Raw genomic sequence first — 19,676 nt, forward strand, 5'->3', positions numbered from 1 at the left:
GATCGAGAGGTAATAATATTTTTGGATCTTTGTAATATATGTTGATTTTTTTCTACGAATTCTGCTCTTTACCCAAATGGTTTTGCTCGTTCCCAAAGAAAATTTCAAAAATACCCCTGTATGGTTAAATTACAACTAACATGACTTAACCTAAGTCACGTTGAAGCATGTTGCTTTCTGCTTTCACGCTGAAATATAATGGTTCTGCTTACTGCCTAGAAACATTTTCAATTCAATAAAACGGTAATCTCATGTAAATCAAATTGCTGTGTCAAATCTTGTTATGAAATATAATATAGTTGCATGAGCTAGCTAGCATACCTGATTACCTTGGTTGTCCATATCAAATTGCCGATGAAAATATATGAGAAGCTATTAACGACAACCAATATTATATAAGAGAAGCATTTTTTTCATGGGGATGAGTATTATTTCCTGTTATCGAGGTTGGAACAGTGATGGAGAATAACCCTAGTTCATCCAGAATTGACAGAAAATTCATTGAAAGGAATAGAAGAAATCAAATGAAATAGAAAGAAAAATCTTTCATTACCGTAAAGAAAGAAGAAGAAGAAAAGAAGAAAAATGGTAGTAAAAAACCAAACTCACGCAGAGTTAACCTACACAAGGGCAGTTTAGTCTTTTCACTTGAAAATGAACAAAACCATTTGGGTAAAGAGCAGAATTCTTTTTCTACATAAAAAAGATTGATGGACTATAGTAGCATTATTTTCGTTAAATGTAACATTTAAAAGTGAATACAATTTTTTCTTTTAAAAATAGTGAATACATTTTTTAATTAGTCATCCGTAAAAAGTAAAAAAAGGAGAACTGCATAATCTTTTTTTTTTTTTGTTGGGGAAAACACTGCGTTAACGTAGAATTCATAAAAAGTGTTTAAAAAAAGATATGAACACATCATGAGCTAGTATTTCTAAAAGTTGTTTGAAAAACTCATAAACCTTTAATGTCACAAATTGTTCCAAACACGTTTGTACGGTGAGAGTTGAGACAATTTCTTAGTTAGTTTCAAAAGTTTTTTTTATGAATAAGTTAGGTTCAAAAGTTGATGTTACTTGGGCCAAAAAAAAGTTGATGTTACTAATTGTGAATTTATTGTATTTTGTGTTAATGTGTGGCATCTTTTTTCACAAAAATAAAAATTGTAAGTATTCGACATACAAATTTTATGTATAATTTTAGTATTTTTTTTTGGGAATTAGTCACTTTAGTCCCTGAATCAGAAGGGATTCGTCACGTTAGTCCCTGAATGCAGATAAATTGCAAAATAGTCCCTGAATGTAGACTTTGTTAGTCAATTTAGTCCCTGAATGCAAACTTCGTTAGTCAATTTAGTCCTTGAATGTAGACTCCGTTAGTCACTTTAGTCCCTGAAATTGACCATGCAGGGACTGTTTTGCAATTTCTCTTCATTCAGGGACTAAAGTGACGAATCCTCTCCCATTCAGGGACTAAAGTGACTAATTCCCCATTTTTTTTCCTTCTCATGTATCCATTTTTTTTAACGTGTTTCTTTGATAAAGAAAAATGACTAGTTGTATAACAACTGGTAATTTGGTTGCAAGTCCACAGGTGTTGTCCTGGTTTTCAATTTGTTGCATCCACATTTATTAATTTACACTGCTTATAATATTATAGTTAAATAAACATAATTTAAACAACAAACAAAATGGTTAGTTAATTAGATTATGTTTACCAAAGAAACTTGTATGCGATGGTAAGAGACATCTTTTAGTCTAATTCAAATTCAGCTTTACGAATGCAATAGCACGTTACACGCTTGAGAGTATGTTAAACTCTCAAGAGGGAGTGTTACCACTCATTACGATCCCGACAAAAAAAAAATTAATTTATACAATTGCGCATACAAGATGCTTCATTCACACAACAACAAAAATCGATATGTTTGAAATGGTCTTGCAAAGGTATAAAGTGAAAATTGGAAAACAAGAACAAATATTCAACATTGAGAGGGACAAAAGCAAGCTTATTATCAATCATGTTTCTATTTTCTTTTGCCCATTAAAGAAAAATCTTGACTTAAATGTGGACTTGAATAAAACCAAAAAAAACGTTAGCGAAGTGGTAAACGATGTCTTGTTCATGAGCCCATAAGAGACGTAACGAAGTAAGAAAACGTGTGTCCCCTTGTCTTTTCTTTACAGCAACTTAGATACTTTGTTCTCTTTCGTATGTCTATTAAAATATTCTTAATTAAGAAGGCAAAGGAATGTGAAATGAGAAGAGAGAGGTTCAATGTATTTCTTGATTGATACTCCATTAATATATTTTGTAGAGTAGGACCAAAGATTGGTAACAATAATATGGAATCCCCTAATGAAAACATAGAATGAAAAAACTTTGTTTACAATCTATATTTTTTAAAACTCCGCATAAGGCTGATTTGGTGACTGAGGTGTAAAAGGTAGAAAGTGGAGTCATCTCGAGTTCGATTTTCAACTTTTTTTTTGTGGTGGTCGGGGTTTAAACCCCGAACCTTGCATATATTATACATTGTCTTTATCACACTGAGTTAAGCTCACCGATAATACTAAGATTGACCGTTTAAAAAGAGAATTAAACATTGTATTTTTAAAACAATGTAATGTTGGTTTGATGACTAGGAAGAGAAGTTACAGAGTACAATGACAAGGACGTCAACTATTAGATCTATATTTTTTTTGAGGGAAACTATTAGATCTATATACTCTCGATATAATGCTAAATATATAACATTTTCTGTATTAAAAAAAAAATCAATTTATTACTATTATTTTTTCGACAATTTTTTATTACATAATTATATGCTGGGTTTTTTATTTTACAAGAATTATATGTTGGGTTTATTATATAAAAAAATTAATGGTTAAATATGTTTTTCGTTCCTATAAATATATCACATTTTGTTTTAGTTTCTTTAAAAAAATTCTTCAATTTTTTTTTTTTGGTACAAATTTCCTTCAACTTTTAGTCTCTATAAAATTTTCAATCACTACTTTTGGTCTCTATTTTTAAGTAAATTTTGTATTTTTAAATGAAATTATGTAGAAATGTATGAAATATTGTAAAAATCACTCCAAAAAAATATATAATTATTTTTAAGAAAACATAAATTAAATATGAACTTTTTATTGCCAAAAGTAAGGTGAATTCTACATATAAGTTTATTTTAAAGAGATTAAAACGAAAAATTGAAATATTTATAAGTATCAAAGATTAATTATATGTTGCGTCGTGTATTTTATGTTTAGAGAAGACATTTATTTCATTTTTTTAGGAAAGAATACATTTAAATCTGTTATATAAACCTCTCTTCTTGGATCGTTCCATTTCTAACGTACAAGTCCCACCCAATCCAAATAAAGAGAAACTCTAGAAATACGATTTGTTTTTTTAACAATCACTATAAATACGATTTGCTTTGTACCAAAAAATAGAAAAAAGAAATGCAATTTGCTTTATTTAAAAAAACTTAAATTTAATTAGATTTTTTAAAAGAAATTTGTTGAGATCTGCATGCTTCAAGTCGTCTTGGATCTGTTGACACCTTGATTTTGATATCGTGTTAGCGGTCGATCTATTCGCCGTTTTTATACTCTAAATGTTATTGGCAAATGTTTACTTCTCATATTTTTTGTGGTTTCGCGCCTGTACGTGAGTTCGTTGGGTTGCGTCTGTGACTAATGGATCTCTGTTATGATAGATTAGAGTTGATCCACTAAGTCTGTTTTTATCGACGTATCCCCTTTTAAGTTGTACATGAGTCATGTTTTATGTCCCCCGGTCTTTGTATCTCTTTAGAACCACTAATAATTATTCTAGCGCACCTACCCCTCTCTCTCTCTCTCTCTCTCTCTCTCTCTCTCTCTCTCTCTCTCTCTCTCTCTCTCTCTCTCTCTCTCTCTCTCTCTCTCTCTCTTCCCCTTCTATCTTGTGAGTCGTCACTAAAACTTAGTTTCTTCTCATTCATCAATCAAAAAGAGGTGATTTAAGATCAATTTTTGATTCAAAATTACCACCCTAACTCGTTTTTTTTTCCCTTTTATTGAAATAAGTGATTTTCACATTTATTTCATTTTTTCTTTCGCGATTTCGTTGTCTTAGTGCTACATTGTTTTTTTCATCGTCTTTTTGCGACGTTGTTTGTTTTTCTTGTTCCGTTCATATATTTGTTTGATTCAGATTGTCAGACCAACTTCAATCCAATGCAGATCCAATCAATGACTTTGGCATCATTAACATTGTAGATCCGGAGACATGAGTATTCCGAATACTTGAATATAGTAATATGTGCAGGCTTTTGTACTTTGTCGTTTTATTCTATTAACATAGATGTTGTGAGTTTGTTTGCAGATCATTCTTTTTGTTTTAACGAATTTGCATTGTATCGATGTACTCTATCAATTTAGATGAATTAATATCATATATTTCTAGTCCAAAAAAAAAAATTGCTTTAGGTTTCATTTACAATTAAAAATAATTGGATCAACATTGAACAAGTATTATAAATAAATCTAATAACTACGGTGAAAATTATAGAAAGTATGTCGTGTTTTGATTAAATCAGAAAATCACATCATTTTTAATCAACAAAAAGATGCAAACAAATTTTGTTTAAATGTAAACAAGTGTAATAATCACTATATAGGATTTCCAAACTATGCACTCACAATATAAAATAAAATGTTGTACGGGAGTTATCAATTCATATTTGATCACGAAGGTATTTTTTTGAATTTTTTAAGTATCAATATAATAAAGTAGAAATGACGTTGTACCAAAAAAAAAAAAGAAGTAGAAATGACGTTTGGTATATATCAATTAATTTGTTGTTATATCAAATGTAAGTCGGTTCAACAAAAAATCAAATGTGAGTTTGTTTTTTTTTTTTGACAAGATCAAATGCGAGTTAAAGTCTCAAATTAAATGCAAAGACATATAACGTTTAAAAAGTTATAACCTTACCTTCCCATATAAACAAGACAAGACAAAAGACAAAAACGTTATTTATTTTTTTTTACAGAAAGTTTAGATGAGTTCGGCTCCGGTCACCACCAGGGTCAGGGCACGTCTCTGAGCCCAAAGGACACTTATAGAGGTACTTAAAGATCACCCATCAACACTGTCCTCACATCGGTAGAGGAAATCGAACACACAACCTTCTGCAAGGAAGTGACCCGTTCCTTACCAACTGAGCCAACGTGTGTTGGTAAGAAAAAAAGACAAAAATATTAAAATTATCTTATGATGCTAAAGACCATAGGAAGTAAATAAATTTATCCCCAAAAAAGATAAAGTTAATGAATAAGCCAAAAATTTCCTTCTAGACACACACAATAATAAAACATTATTACAAAACTATATGCATGTCACTCTCACCGTTATTTTTCTAATTAATAATATAAAAACATCAATCATGTGGCTACATACTTTCCAAGCAGCATCCCCCATCCTACAAGTTTCCTATCCTTTTTATATATCTCCCAACTCATCAGTGCTCCATAGCTCTTGAACCTCTAACTTTGAGGTTTCATAAGCTCATCAAAAAATAAGAGATTTAGGTCAAATTAGTATCAAATATGAGTCCAAACAAGCCTCATGTCTTTATATTACTAATCATCATGCTTGTTTCAGTTTCTAATAAACCATCACTTATAGAAGCAAGGACACTTTCCTTAATTTCAAACCAAGGTAATTAACTATAATAATAATATTTAGAATATTAGTTTTACAATTTTTGTTCCTCTCTTCCACTAGATCTAATTTTTTATTTTTATTTTTATTTTGTTATGTATTTTCAGGGTACTCAAAGATTTTTGCAACACTTGGAGTTGTTTGCAAATGTTGTGATGGAATTGGAGGTACTTGCACTAGTACTTGGACACAATCTTGTAATAACTTAAAGTGTTCACCTTGGAAATCACACTAGTTATTTTTTTGTGATTTTTCTGGTCTTTCATTTTCTGTGCCTATATATCAAGTTTAGAGAAATATCAATTTTATAATTATAAATATGAAGTTTGTGTCTGCTAGTGCTAATGGGAACAGAGTGTATTTGTAAAAAACTTTATATGTGTCCATAGTTTTTTGGTTTGAAACAAGTCAATGGGTATAATAAATGAGTATATAATGATCACCACATGTCTATTGCAACTTGTTCTAGTTCAAAGCTAGATCTCAAATAAATTGTTGTACTCTATTAATGATTTTTCATTGATGATAAGGGAAAATTATGACCTTCAACTAAAGTTGACTAAAGAGTTTAGAAGGATAAGGGATGGATATCCGGTTTTAGCTCAAAAGATGCTATGTGTGTAATTTTATTTTGTTTTGGGTTTGTTGAATTTGTACAATTATGAAGTGTGAATCTTAGTGCTTGTCTAGAATCACTTTGATTTACAAAATTATGGTGACACCATGAATTGTTACACAATTCATGGTATAATTATGAAGCATATTTTAACTTTTGGGATGATATTTAAATCCATTTAACATAATATCGAACTCGAATTAATGATTGCAATGCAAGAATTAGACCTAAGACCTAAGTTAGACGTGAGGATGAGTATTGAAGTTGTAATGGAATCACACACTGTTCAAGTTGTTGGGTTGTTGTGCGAGAATTAGACCTATGACACACGCTAGGCGTGAGGATGAGTATTGAAGTTGAAATGGAATTTCACACTATTCAAGTTGTCGGGTGTACAAATGTGTTTAAAAACCCTATTGCAATACGTGAATTAGACCTACGACCCAAACTAAATGTGAGAGTATGTATTGGAGTCTCACATTGCTGTTCAAATATTTGGGTTGTTGGATGTATAAATATGTTTGGATACTTTTGCCCTCTAAGCTAACTTTTTGGTTGAGATCCAAATCCATTTAGCACTACCATTAAACACAACAAAATTTCACGCCTTTGCTATCTAACTTGCACGAGATTTTTTTTATTACTATATTTTAGAAACATCACACACATTTTAGAACCATTCCAAAGGGATTCCAACTCAGGACACATTTTAGAACCATTCCAAAGGGATTTCAACTCAGGACCTTGAGTTTAAAAACTAAACTCTTACAATAGAGTTAGCATCTTGCACATGATCTTCATTGATAATTGAATAAAAGTTGAAAAATGTTAACGAGTGTCCTAAGAACACTCTTTAAAGACCTTTAATATGCATTAGAATTTGCAATATTTAACTTTTTAAAATCCTTGAAGAGTGTCTCCGAAACACTTGTTTACATGACCTATTAAAGTTTTCAACTTCAATACTTGAAGTTCATCAGCCACAACGATCACAATTCAATGTTTAAAAGTTCAACAATCGCAAGTATTACAAACTAAAACGAGTAATGGTTTTATCGAAAAAAAAGAAAAAACGAAGTTATAGCCGTATTTAGGACGGGAGGAAGTATTACATTATTTGAGAGAGCCATGTTCATAGAAAACCTATGCGATTGAGCCCAACAAGTGAAGTTGCCTATTCCAAGTTGTTTGAAACTAACAACATACATCATGAGTCCTCTATTGATGGGATGAAGAAAAAGGACTCCTTACGGTCACATAATCTTATATTTATATAGTCAAGCAAATTAGGGACATTGGTAAAAGATCAAATGGTTTAAACTAAAAACAAAATTTCAATATCTTGATCTTAAATTTTTTATGGACTGAGTATTACAAATATTATTACTTAGTGAGTAGCTTGTTATTATTTGGTGTCCATATGCAACATGTAATCACCTCATGTAAGACAGTGAGAGTACTTTTTCATCATTTTGTTCTAGTTTACATTGATCAATATAGTAGAGATTTAAATTTTTCTCTCTTCTTTTCATAAATGTCATGTTTCCTAACATTGAGGTTACCATGTAGTCACCGTTAACCGGATGAAATCTATTTCCAAAGAAAAGAGGCTTATTTTTATTTTATTTCCCCCTGAAAATAAGAGGCTTTGTTAGGTGAATGATTGAATCCTAAATTAGTTCAAGAACAAAAAAAAAAAAAAAGAAGAAGAAGAAGAAGATTGAAACCTAAATTATCGCCAATATACTCACACAACTTGATACATTGGGCTTTCGGATATTGGGCCCTTATACTAAAATTCAACGGCAATTGTTTTTCAAACACCTTAAAAATTGCGTATCTTGCGAAAAATAGTAGGTCAGGAGTTATTACCCGATCAAATTTTACACATAAAAATAGTCAATCGGAAGTTACGATCCAATCGAGAGCAAACATTAGCTGCTAAAGAGCAATTGTTGAATCCAAACAACTCATTGTTTGAGCATGTTTTAACGTGTTTTTTACTCCTTTTGGATTATCCACAAAAAATATCTCTTAAAAATGATTTTTATGAGACACTATTCAAAATAGATTCTCATTTTAAGCATTTTTTTTTAATTTTTTTTTATTATCCACAAAAAAGGCATAGACCCTCATAATATGATTATTTTAGTGTTTTATCCAGTCTTTTACTGCTCATTTTAGGATTTTCTATAGGTTTTAGAGTAAGTAACTCATGGTTTAGAAAAAAGATTTGTAATGTATTGTTTTAAGTTATTGTACTTCTCTTTCTTCCATACCCAGACCACTCTATAAATGTTGAGTCTTTTTGTGCATGAATCATATGGAACTAAGTTAACTAGTACATCTCATTGAAATTATGGAAGCAAGAATATCAAGTGCAATGAAGTTATTGAAGTTCAAACAACTTGGAGAATATATGTCCCAAGTTCATATCAAGGATGAAAAGCGCATGAAAAATGGAGAAAAAAAAAGAAAAGAAAGGGAAATAGCCTCTGGTTTGTTCACCCCATGCACGCTGAAGGATATATGTCTCAGATCCATGCACCCCGTGTGTAGGAAAAAAACAACTTTTACTGTATTCGGGCCATGTGCCCCGGGAAAAAGTCCATGCGCCCCACACATCAGCATTATGAAAACGACCGATTTAAAAGCCATTTTTACCAAGAATTATTCATTTGGAATCCTGACAGCTTTGAGACTTAGAGGTGCGATCTGACAGCTTAGAGACTTAGAGGTACGATCAAAGCAAGCAAAATGACTCTTTTTCAACCCCCCTTTATCTTGTTTATATTATGTTCATTTTTATTTTTGCTTTGTTGATGTATTCATTTACCATGAATAACTAAACACTTTTACATTAGGATTTCAAGATGAATATCTTTTAAATCGTTAGAAACACGTGATCTGATTTTCCTTTTATTAATGCAATTTGATTTATGCATATTAAATATATCTTGTTCTTAATGACTTTACTAGAACCATGACCCGTGCTGACGCACGGGTCTTATTTTCATGTAGAATAAGTCATAATAAATTTAACAATAAGCCGTAAAACACAAAGAGTACAAAATTTATGATACATTCCAAGCCATGAATCATAGGAATAGTAGAACTTTAATTCTGTTAAATAATAGAAAGTACACAACCTAGGGAAAATTGTCAGGCATAAATAGTTAACAATGAAGAATATTAATTTCAGTCAATCCTTCCAAGTACATAATTTCGGATACATTGCGAAAAACTTCGTGATAAACTACATTAGAAGTTACATCAGTGTCTTCACCATCATCATCATATATTAATATCTTCAAACCTTCTCTTGAAGTAACCCTGAAAATTTGACGCTGACAAGAAATAGGTAGAAATATAACAATGTTTTATAATTTAATTAAAATAAAAAATCCCTACCAATAACCTTCTCCTCCTTTGTGCAACTCAATACGTCCTTGAGTGTCATGAACTCAAACACATTCATCGGAATTTCCGGAGTGTTGATTTTGGTGAATTTTGAGTGACCCATCATAGTCAACTTGTGCTTATGACTTATAAGCTTAAAAGGGCCATCATTGAAACCAACAACAGCACTGTCAAGAACGTATGCACATCCTTCTGTCACCATTTTCTGGAATTTGGACACCAAATTTCTTCGTACAGTTTCCTGCATCCGACCACCCTAGAAAAAACAAAAAAAAAACAAATTAAAGCACAGTTAGCAAAAATGCTTATCGCAACAATTCAGGAGCGGTTTCATAACACTTGTAAGGAGACACAAAACCAACCTTGTCATCAACCAAGAGGATGTTCATGAAAGTGATGTCGTTAGGATCTTTCTTAGAAGGTATACACCATACATGAGCGACGCACACTTTCATCTTGAGATCTCTTTTCCCACCAGTTACAACCAAAAGGTTTGTGTAAGCGTTGGCCATAGCTGCAGCAGACAAAAGCAATATACTATTTTTTAATCTATGGAATGTTGCAATTGAGAATTCAGAAACAGAAGTTATTACTTATAGGAAATCAGCCACAACAATCACGTAAAAATGAGGAGCAGCCAATAAATACAGGTTTCCTGAATTTGTAATGTTGACTTTGCATAATCAATGAAAATTGAAGGTGGCAGCATCAGTGGCGCATCGGAAGGGGAATGTGGAGTGTGTTATTTCAGGAAACAGATTTCGATGCACACAATGAAAATGTGTTATAGTGGCTTACAAAATATCTCTTATGGTGGGAGAATTATTTCAAACGATAAATTAATGAAAAATTAGGTACGTTGGAAATTTCCTCAAGAATTATGTTAGGATTAAATACGTTGAGTTAAACGGTAATTCCATTTAAATCATGGTCCCATCGAAAAAAAAAAGAAAATTGTGTTACAGTGCGAAGCCAATAATTCTTACGGCGGTATATTTATTTTTAACGTTAACCATTATGAAAAATTACTTGCTCTTAAATTTAATTTGAACACGGTGCTGTTTTTTTTTATTTTGCAATCTTGTGGCCTTTTTTTCCTAAAGAAATTTTCAACCGTGTGGTTTTAATACTACTTAATGTACAATTGATTGGTTCTAATACTAAAGAAATTGTGTTATAATGCTAATAAATATACAATTGATTGTGTGTTATTTTATTTCCATTATCAATTTTATGTGTTATTTATTCACATTTCAAATTTGGGATGCCAATTAATATGCAATCGTGTGTTATTCTATTTCAAAAATTAAATTAATATGCAACCGTCTTATAAATGAAAGTTTTCAACTGTGTGTTTTTATAGCTAATAAATATACAATTGATTGTGTGTTATTTTATTTCCATTATACAATTTTGTACGTAATTCACGGGTCTAATTTCTTAGCTCGTGTTTTTTTTCTCGTTTTAATGGTATCGTGTGCTATACTATTTTCAATGTACCTAATTCACATTTCAAATTTGGGATGACAATTAATATGCAATTGTGTGTTATTTTTATAGACTAAAATTAATAAATATGCAATCGTGTTATAATGGCGTGTATTAAGGGTGAGGAGGTCAAACCTACACATAAATGCTTGATAAAGAGCGGGAAAAATCTAGGTTAGTTTTAGGGTTAGGGTTAGCTTGACCAGACAAGCTTTAGTAAGTAAGATAAGGAGAAGTAGTTAGACCTAATAAAAAAACTAATATATATATATAATATTATAGTCTATCAATACAATGCTATGTGCTAATGATGTTTTGGAAAAAAAAATCCAAATTCCTTTTTTTTTTAAGAAACAAAATTATGCAAAAATAAGAGACAAATCACAAGAAATACTTCATTTGAAGATGTCAATAATCACTCAAATTCCATAATGAATAGAGATAAAACATTAAATAAGTTTATAAAGTGACCTTAGGGACAATTTTATAAAGTGAATTAAGCCAAAATATAAAAACGTAATAGTAAATCACCCAAATATTATTAGCTCATTGGTCTAGACAAGACAAGATTGGGGACACTCCTTGTGCGTGGAAGTGGAAAATAGACAAAGCACGTATACTAAGGGATGACCCTTGGTAGTGAGAAGTGAATGTATTGGTGCCTTCACAGACTCAGCCTTTAATGTGGACCGTTGTTCTGCCATCTTCCACTTAATTTATCGTGTCAAATGTGATGCCAATGGGGTCCACTTCCCATCATTAATCCTGATTATCTACTTTAATCAATCACTATATTATCACTCTTTTCTGAAAACTTGTTAAATATAATATCTTGATTAGTACCTATCTTGTGTGCTTGGAACCCAATTTGTTGCTTATAATGGCCCATATATGTGTGTGATGCTTATCTTGTATTTAAATAATTCAACATAATCTTATGGGAGCAACTCAGTTGATAATTTATATTGAACTTGTAAGTGAGATGAGATGATCAATGTCTGATTTCTCACATTTTAACATAAAATATGTCAATAATTTTGATGAGAGAAATGCACTAACACATTTTTTTTAAGGATGCACTAACACATTTTAACGATCTATTTTCGAAAATCGCTTTCCAATATTCTTGTGAATTTTAGTATTTTAAAAATGAATTCCATATACGATATAGAGTGACGAGACACACATAATTTCACCCATGAAGATACCAATTGGTGAAAAGAGGGTGAAAAGAAATGCTTAATTAGCTTGTCAATAAAAATGGCTGATTAGTAGCATATAGTAATACAAAGAGAAAATCTCAAAAAATTTCATTAAAAAGTTAAACAATAGTGTTTATATACAATAAAATAGGAACTCAAAAACGTTTAGATGAAATGACACATGTTTTTTCTAGCTTAATTAAGGTCACGAGTTTTAGAAAGATTAGTCTCCGCAGTGACTATTTTTTTCAAATAATTAAATCCTTAATAATGATTTTAGAGTTCATTTTCAATTTTGTTTCTTAAACAGCATATCTGTAGATATGACAGCCAAAAGCGGTCCATTTTATTGGTAAATAAAAACTTTTGCTTTAGACCTAAAGATTAAATTACTATTTAATAGTACTTTTTTGAGGGAAAATTACTTTTTAATAGTACTGTTAACTTTTTTCGAAAATTCTTTCAAAAAAAACTTTTTTTTCGAAAATATCTCAGATAAAATAGTCCAACATTATTGACTATTTGTCAAGAAATCTCTCATGCCAACTGTGATTGAGTTAACCGAAAGTAATTAGTCTTCTACCAGTAGGAAAAGATGTTCATATTCAACGTCTCTCTAACATGATTGATTAGTTGAGGGGGTACATGTGAAGAAACAAAAAAATGTCTCTCGTGATAACAAAACAAGTTCAACTTAAAGTTCTCATAGTATTACTGGTTTTAAAGAAAAAAAAACCAAAGGATCCTATGGGAACAAAAAGGAATCAAGAGTGTTTAGATGATATGACTTGAGTCTCTTTTAGTTTAACTAAGGTCTTGAGTTCAAATTTAACTTTAAGCATGCAACATCTTTAAAATTCGATGAACTAATCTCACAAAGCTTGATGGACTAGTCTTTACAGTTCTGCGTGGAAGATACTAGTTTACACTGAAAAAATATTAACAAAAACGTCAAATTTTAAACTTTTACTTTTTGTAAACGAATCTCTCCTAAAATTTATTTTAAATACAAGTTTGGAATTGCATTGGATATTCTTTCAATGCATGAATAGAACGAAGTTACTAATTAGAGCCTTAGACCATCTCCAATGGGAGGGTCTTAGACATTTAAGACCTGGTATCTATTAGGTACCTCTATTGGGGAGAATCTTTTTCAGGGTCTTATAAGATCTGGGGTCTTACTTAAGACCCCCAACTTTAAACGGGACCCGCACTCTTTTAATATTAAAAATTAAAATGTAGTGATATAAAGTTATTGATAGTTGATTAGTGGGTATCATTTAAGAACTTTGTGTGAGATCTGGGTTGGAGGGATTGAGTGCTTATTAGGTACTACTATTAAAAAATTATAAATGAGTGATGTGTACGCGTGAGACCCATTTAAGAACTCAAAAATGGGTGTCTCCATTGTGGATGCTCTTAGTGTAAACATGAGTTTAATTGCTTGAAAACCTCGAAATAGACATACTAAATGTAACTCATTTTGAACCTCAAAGCAAACACACAGAAAAGTTGAAAAGAGAGAAATAAGCAAGAGAGAGTTTGAGGAGAGAGAAAGAGATGAGAAATAGATAAGATTTGATTTAATGTTTGGTATAAGAGAAAGAAGAGAGAAATAGAAGAGAAAGAGATGTTACTATTTTTAAAAAGACAAAAATATCATTGATAAGACAACATTATAATTTATGATTAATTAAAAAACCAATGGTATATTAGACTTTTTTTTGTCTTCTCCCCTCTTTCTTCTCTCTTTTGAAGACAAAGAGAATTGCTATATAAAGCGACAAATTTACTCACGAAGGCTTCACGAAATCAAAGGAGTACATGGGGATATTGTTGATAACACGGAAGTGAGATGCAACCCAAATATGCCAATTTCTCTTTGGGACAGATTCACGTGAATATATTCGCTATGAATAGCATTTTTCGAAAACAAAAAGGTATGAGACCCACCATTTATTCTTCTCTCTTCTCAATTTCTCTTCTTGCCAAACAAGAGAAATCTCCAACTTCTCTTTTCTATCTCTCTTCTCTATTTCTCTCAAACCAAACAAAGGCTAAATCTAGCTCATTTTTAAATTGGTCCTGGTATAAGGCCGATTTAAAAACTTGATAGATACTTATATGATTACAACCACTAACAAAATTCGTTAATTTAAAGAATACAAACATATAAGTACTTATCATTTAATTACATGTCACATTATTTTTATTTTTTTTGACAAAACATGTCACATTATTTAAATCTTTTTTCTTTTACCTTTTTGTCATTTGTGTATATATGCTCAAATAAAAATTGTTTAGAGTTGTGATCTAAATCATATATGGTAAACAACATTATCCTTTGTTTATCTTTTTATGAGTGTGCCTTTTTCAAATACTAAATGTAGACTTGGGTCCCCCTCAGTTCCTCAAAATGGCTTTCCTTCTCCAACTGTCATTCCATTCTTTTCCTATTCAATGACTTAATACAGCAACAAATCTAAACCATTTTAAGTTGGTATCGACGAAGAGAAAAGATATATAATTCATTTATCAATAGGATGGATAAAATGATAAGATCACATAGCATATGGTCGGGGTTAGGTGAGGTCATTCTCTAACTAATTTTTGACTTCCTTCCCAAAATGCGTTCCTAGAAACCTAAAAACAGCCAAGAAAATCATATCAATCAATATTTGTAAGAAAATTTCTTCGACTTTTAGTCTCCAAAAATTTTTCTGAAAAACTTTTTCATCTTCACTCTTGGTCTCAATATTATAAGAATTTTTTTTTTTTGTAAGATTTTTTTTGTCAAGTGATTGTAAGAAATTTATAAATGCTCGTAACACTTATTTCAACTTTTAGCGATTGTTCTTGACAATTTTCAACCATGTTTTTCAGGTGTATTGTTTGTAAATTCTTAACTTCAGTTCTTCTTTATTTCATAATTTTTAACCTATTTTACTGAAATTTCTTAATCTTTATTTATTTATTTTTTACTAAAAATAAACGAAATTCATTCAAATTGATAGACTATCTCGATACAATACAAATTCGCTAAGAACAAAAATGATGAATCTATGAACAAACTCACAACATTCATGATAATAGCATAAAACAACATACATAAGCATGCATATACGACTATATTCAAGTGCTTGGAATACTCATGCCTTCGGATATGTAACAATGATGACACCAAAGTCATTGATTGGATCTGCACTAGATCGAAACTAATATGACAATTTGAACCAATCAAACATCGTAACAAGACAAGAAAGACATACAATGTATATTGATTTGTTACAAATATATCCATTATTGTACATTTGAATAAAATATTTTGATATGCCATATAGGTGTACTAATGACTAAATTTGGCAAGTGCACCAAACCGTCTAAGTAGTAAAGTAGTAATTATCGTCTCCACAAAGATTGTCATTTCGACGAGGCAATTAACTAGATTTATTAATTAAAGAAGTTAATTAGGGGGATTCTGCAAGTTCGATTTGAGTGCGCAAATATTAAAAGGGAGTTGATTTAAATTATTAGCGACGATTACGATTTTTTGAATCCTCTCCACCTCTTTGTTGGACTTAATGCAAATATATTTATCAGTTAAGAAATAAGGATTATATCAAAGTGGTTAGTTCGTGGGACAAAATCCCTCCAGGTGTCATGTTGGTTCTCATCACCCTAAAGGTCATACAAGCAATAAGGTAAATGTTCTTCATTCCTCTAGGTTTTCGTACATAAATTACATTTTTTCGTTGTTCTTGAAATGTTTCCCCAACTTATAATGTCTTTAAAGTCTTCTTAAACATTGATAATCTTCATTCCATGTCTTCCAAAACTTCTACGAGGTGTCTTGCTCACCAAATTACATGACTTCCCAATAAAATACTCAAAACACCGATGAAATTGTCTGGTTTAGGAAAGAAACATAATTACATGAATCAATTGAAAATATTACAAAATGTCCTTTAAACCATGAACATTTCTAAAACTCCTCTCTTATGACTCACTTGTCTAATAAAATAACTCAAAAACATAATGAAAATAACGTAAGATAACTTGTCATCATGTACTATAGTTGAAATAAAAAATATTAATTTAAAGCATGAATAAAAAAAGTGTTTTGTGTGTGATTCTATTGGGATTCTCCTAATACTTAATGAGACCTAAAACAAATTCTAAATACAATTCATTGGAAAAAGTAGAGATCTTTTTTATTTAAATAATATATTTTATTATAATTTTTATTTAAAATTCACGTTTATGGCCTTTTTAGATGCAAGGCCACTTATGATCAGTTGGCAGAGCCTTCCAAATTTTGTCAATCTAGAGAATGGAAATTCTCTCCCTCTTTGTAGAATCATGCATGATAAGAGGATGAGATATAAGAATCATATGCGTCCTTCAAAAAAAAAAAAAAAAAAAAAGAATCATATGCGGTGTTTTTGGGTGCAAAATGTCATGTATTTTTTAGTGCAAAAATATCATGTTTTTTTTCATTGTACAACATAAAACTACAACGAACATAACTTTTGCATCGTATATAACAAAATATTATGATATTTTGTATATAACAATGTTATGTTTAACATTCCTTATGTTTAACACTGGTATCTATTTATTTATATCTTAAAAAGGCATAAATACATTGTGTTTTGCAAGAATCTTACATTCTTTAACTAATTACATATATTCTATTCTATTTTCTTTAAATCAAACACTTTTTCAATATAGTTTTGTTTCTTGGTCCTAAGATTAAGTTTATATTATTAGTCCTTAAAAAAAAGATTATATTATTAGTATAAATTAGTTTGGGATTTGTTCTCAAATATGTGATTCTTTCTTCTTCTTTTTCATTTATTGGGGGATTTTGCTATAAAAAAATTTCTCTAGATTTGTCTCGCCAATTTAAATTTCCATATTTGGTCTATCTTGAAAATGAAAATTATCTTCTTCTTTCTAGCATCACGATTATAGAATGATTCGTATGAATCATACAAGTTATTAAATTTGATGAATGAGTTATAACACATTTAACATCATGTTCTTTTTGGCTACAAAATTTCATGTTTAAGTCATTATAAATCATATATTTTTAACATTTTTATCTTTTTTTTACAAACATTTTTATCTATTATTTGCATCTTAAAAACGAGTAAGAATCCTCTCTATTTGACAAAATAAATGGAGTATGCAATTTGCAGAAAGATAGACATACCACTAAGTAATCCCACCATCATTAATTATTTTGTACATTTTTTCAAACTTTTTTGTGTCCTTATCTCTGCAAATTGAAGATTATCTTAACTCCTCCAATATACTCGCTACTTAGTGGTGGGACCCACTATATACTTTTTTGTGTCTATCTTTCACCCAATGACATTATCCATTTATTTTAAGTAAATGAAGTGGATCTTAACCCATCTATGTTGAATTAGGATTTCATTTGAAGAGATAAATACACAATGAAGTTAAAAAAATAAATAAATAATTAATAGTGGTGGGACCCACTTAGTCGTAGGACCCACTATATACTTTTTTGTGTCTATCTCTCACCAAATGGTATTATCCATTTGCTTGTGTCTATCTCTCACCAAATGGTATTATCCATTTGCTTTAAGTAAATGGAGAGGATCTTAATTCATCTTTGTTGGCCTTAAAATTAAGTTTATATTATTATTACTAGCGAAAAGACGGGCACTCACGTGCCCGTCTTTCCGCTCTTTTTATTGCGCTAACGTTTGAAAATTATTAACGGTGTTTTTTTATGAAATTTTGATTTGGATTAAAACTAAAAATATAAATGTTTGTTACTTTCACGTTATAACAAATCAAACTAATCATAATTGTTTATTTAAATGACACCAACAATATAACAAAAAAAATATAATCTAAATTCTTTTTTTAAAGACACCAACAATAATCTTTATTATAGAAAAAATTGTTTAAGGGTATAATTGGGATAATGAAAAAGTAAGCATAAATATATTCATCTAGTTTGTTACACTTTTTAAATGATAAAATTAAAAAATAGACATATATATATATATATATATTATATCGTATTTGTTACATTTTTTTTAATATTTAAATTTGTTCTTATCTATTTGTTACATGTGTTTTTTTTTTGTTGACAAGTTGTTACATGTGTTATTTGTATTGAAAATTGAAAACATTTTTAGAAAGAGAAAAAGTCTGCTCAAAAGAGATAAAAGAGGTTATTTTCTTTATATATTAGTATCAATTTGAATTTTCTTTTTAATATGTGATTTTTTCTTTTCATTTCCGGGTGGATTTTGTTAAAAAATTTGTTATGAAGTAACCTACCAATTTAATTTGACTTTTTCTACGAACAAACCAAAAATATCTGGTTACACCAAATGTATTTAAAATATAATTAACCAGGTTACACCCAAATTATTTTAGGAATGGTAAGTCTATACGCGGTCTTAGTTTAATGCAAAATTCATGTAGGCGTACATTAACTATTAAAAATTCACATGATTTAGTTTATGAATTGAAAAGAGGATAATTTGCAATTTGAAAGTGCAGTTTAGAGGTTCAAGCAAAATCAATCCATTCCACAACTTGCTGGTCAATTTATAGGGTAATTTGTTCACTTGTTTTAATTCAAGGTCTACGTTTATTCCCAATCGTGGAGATTTAGGTTAAGTCAAGTTTAATTTCAAATGGAAGATCAATTACGAAAATGGAATCACATACACCAGTTACTTCTTGTTTGGTTATGCTACAGATGATGTCAATTATAATAAATAAACGCTATAAATTGGTTTAGTGCCAAATCATATATAAATGGTTGAAAATTTTAGAATAAATGTTGGATATTTCTGTGGTGTAACTCAAATTTCATAGGGTGTAATTAGAATAAATCATTTAAATTTCCATAGTTGTTAATTTAGAGAATTAAATTGTTGATTTTTTTTAAGGAAAAGAAAAATAATATTAAATTAAAAGAAAGAGATATAGAGACTGGGGGACATTATACCTGACCTAGATACAACCCAATCGGGGATAAATGGTGATAAAAAAGACCTAGTGTACCAGACCTAATACCTCATAACCAAAATTCACTCATCACGGACGTGACCCAACAAACCTACGTGCGGACGCGAAATCAAGTTGCAAAAAAGATGAAGTGTGAAAATCTAAGCAAAGAACAGTGAGGGTTTTAAACTGACGAATGAATCGACCGTCAACACGATACCTAAATCCAAGTG

At 30.3% G+C, this 19,676-nt stretch overlaps 1 protein-coding gene and 1 long non-coding RNA gene across 2 annotated transcripts; one reads left to right on the forward strand and one right to left on the reverse strand.

Moving 5' to 3' along the window:
* The first annotated feature begins 5,524 nt into the window (after positions 1–5,524).
* LOC146907728 (uncharacterized) lies at positions 5,525–6,160 on the forward strand. The gene is made up of 2 exons (XR_015020297.1): positions 5,525–5,712; positions 5,823–6,160. It is a non-coding gene; the product is annotated as an uncharacterized LOC146907728 (long non-coding RNA).
* A 3,347-nt stretch (positions 6,161–9,507) lies between these two features.
* On the reverse strand, positions 9,508–10,263 carry LOC146907729 (uncharacterized). Its single transcript, XM_085729157.1, has 3 exons — positions 10,114–10,263; positions 9,750–10,007; positions 9,508–9,678 (listed from the first exon to the last, which is right to left on the reverse strand). The coding sequence occupies exons 1-3, from the start codon at positions 10,261–10,263 to the stop codon at positions 9,508–9,510; spliced, it is 579 nt and encodes a 192-aa protein (XP_085585283.1).
* Positions 10,264–19,676: the final 9,413 nt, after the last annotated feature.

The sequence above is a fragment of the Medicago sativa genome, chromosome 7, assembly GCF_051527215.1.
Source record: "Medicago sativa cultivar Bolivia chromosome 7, Bolivia_mono, whole genome shotgun sequence".
In the NCBI taxonomy this organism is placed as follows: Eukaryota; Viridiplantae; Streptophyta; class Magnoliopsida; order Fabales; family Fabaceae; genus Medicago; species Medicago sativa.

What these genes read in the sequence shown, in the direction of transcription:
- LOC146907729 (XM_085729157.1), bottom strand. Translation starts at nt 10,263, where the DNA reads ATGGCCAACGCTTACACAAACCTTTTGGTTGTAACTGGTGGGAAAAGA. An exon ending in TCCTCTTGGTTGATGACAAG is followed by an intron (nt 10,008 to 10,113) that starts GTTGGTTTTGTG and finishes TGTTTTTTCTAG; the next exon opens with GGTGGTCGGATGCAGGAAAC. An exon ending in GTTGCACAAAGGAGGAGAAG is followed by an intron (nt 9,679 to 9,749) that starts GTTATTGGTAGG and finishes ATTTCTTGTCAG; the next exon opens with CGTCAAATTTTCAGGGTTAC.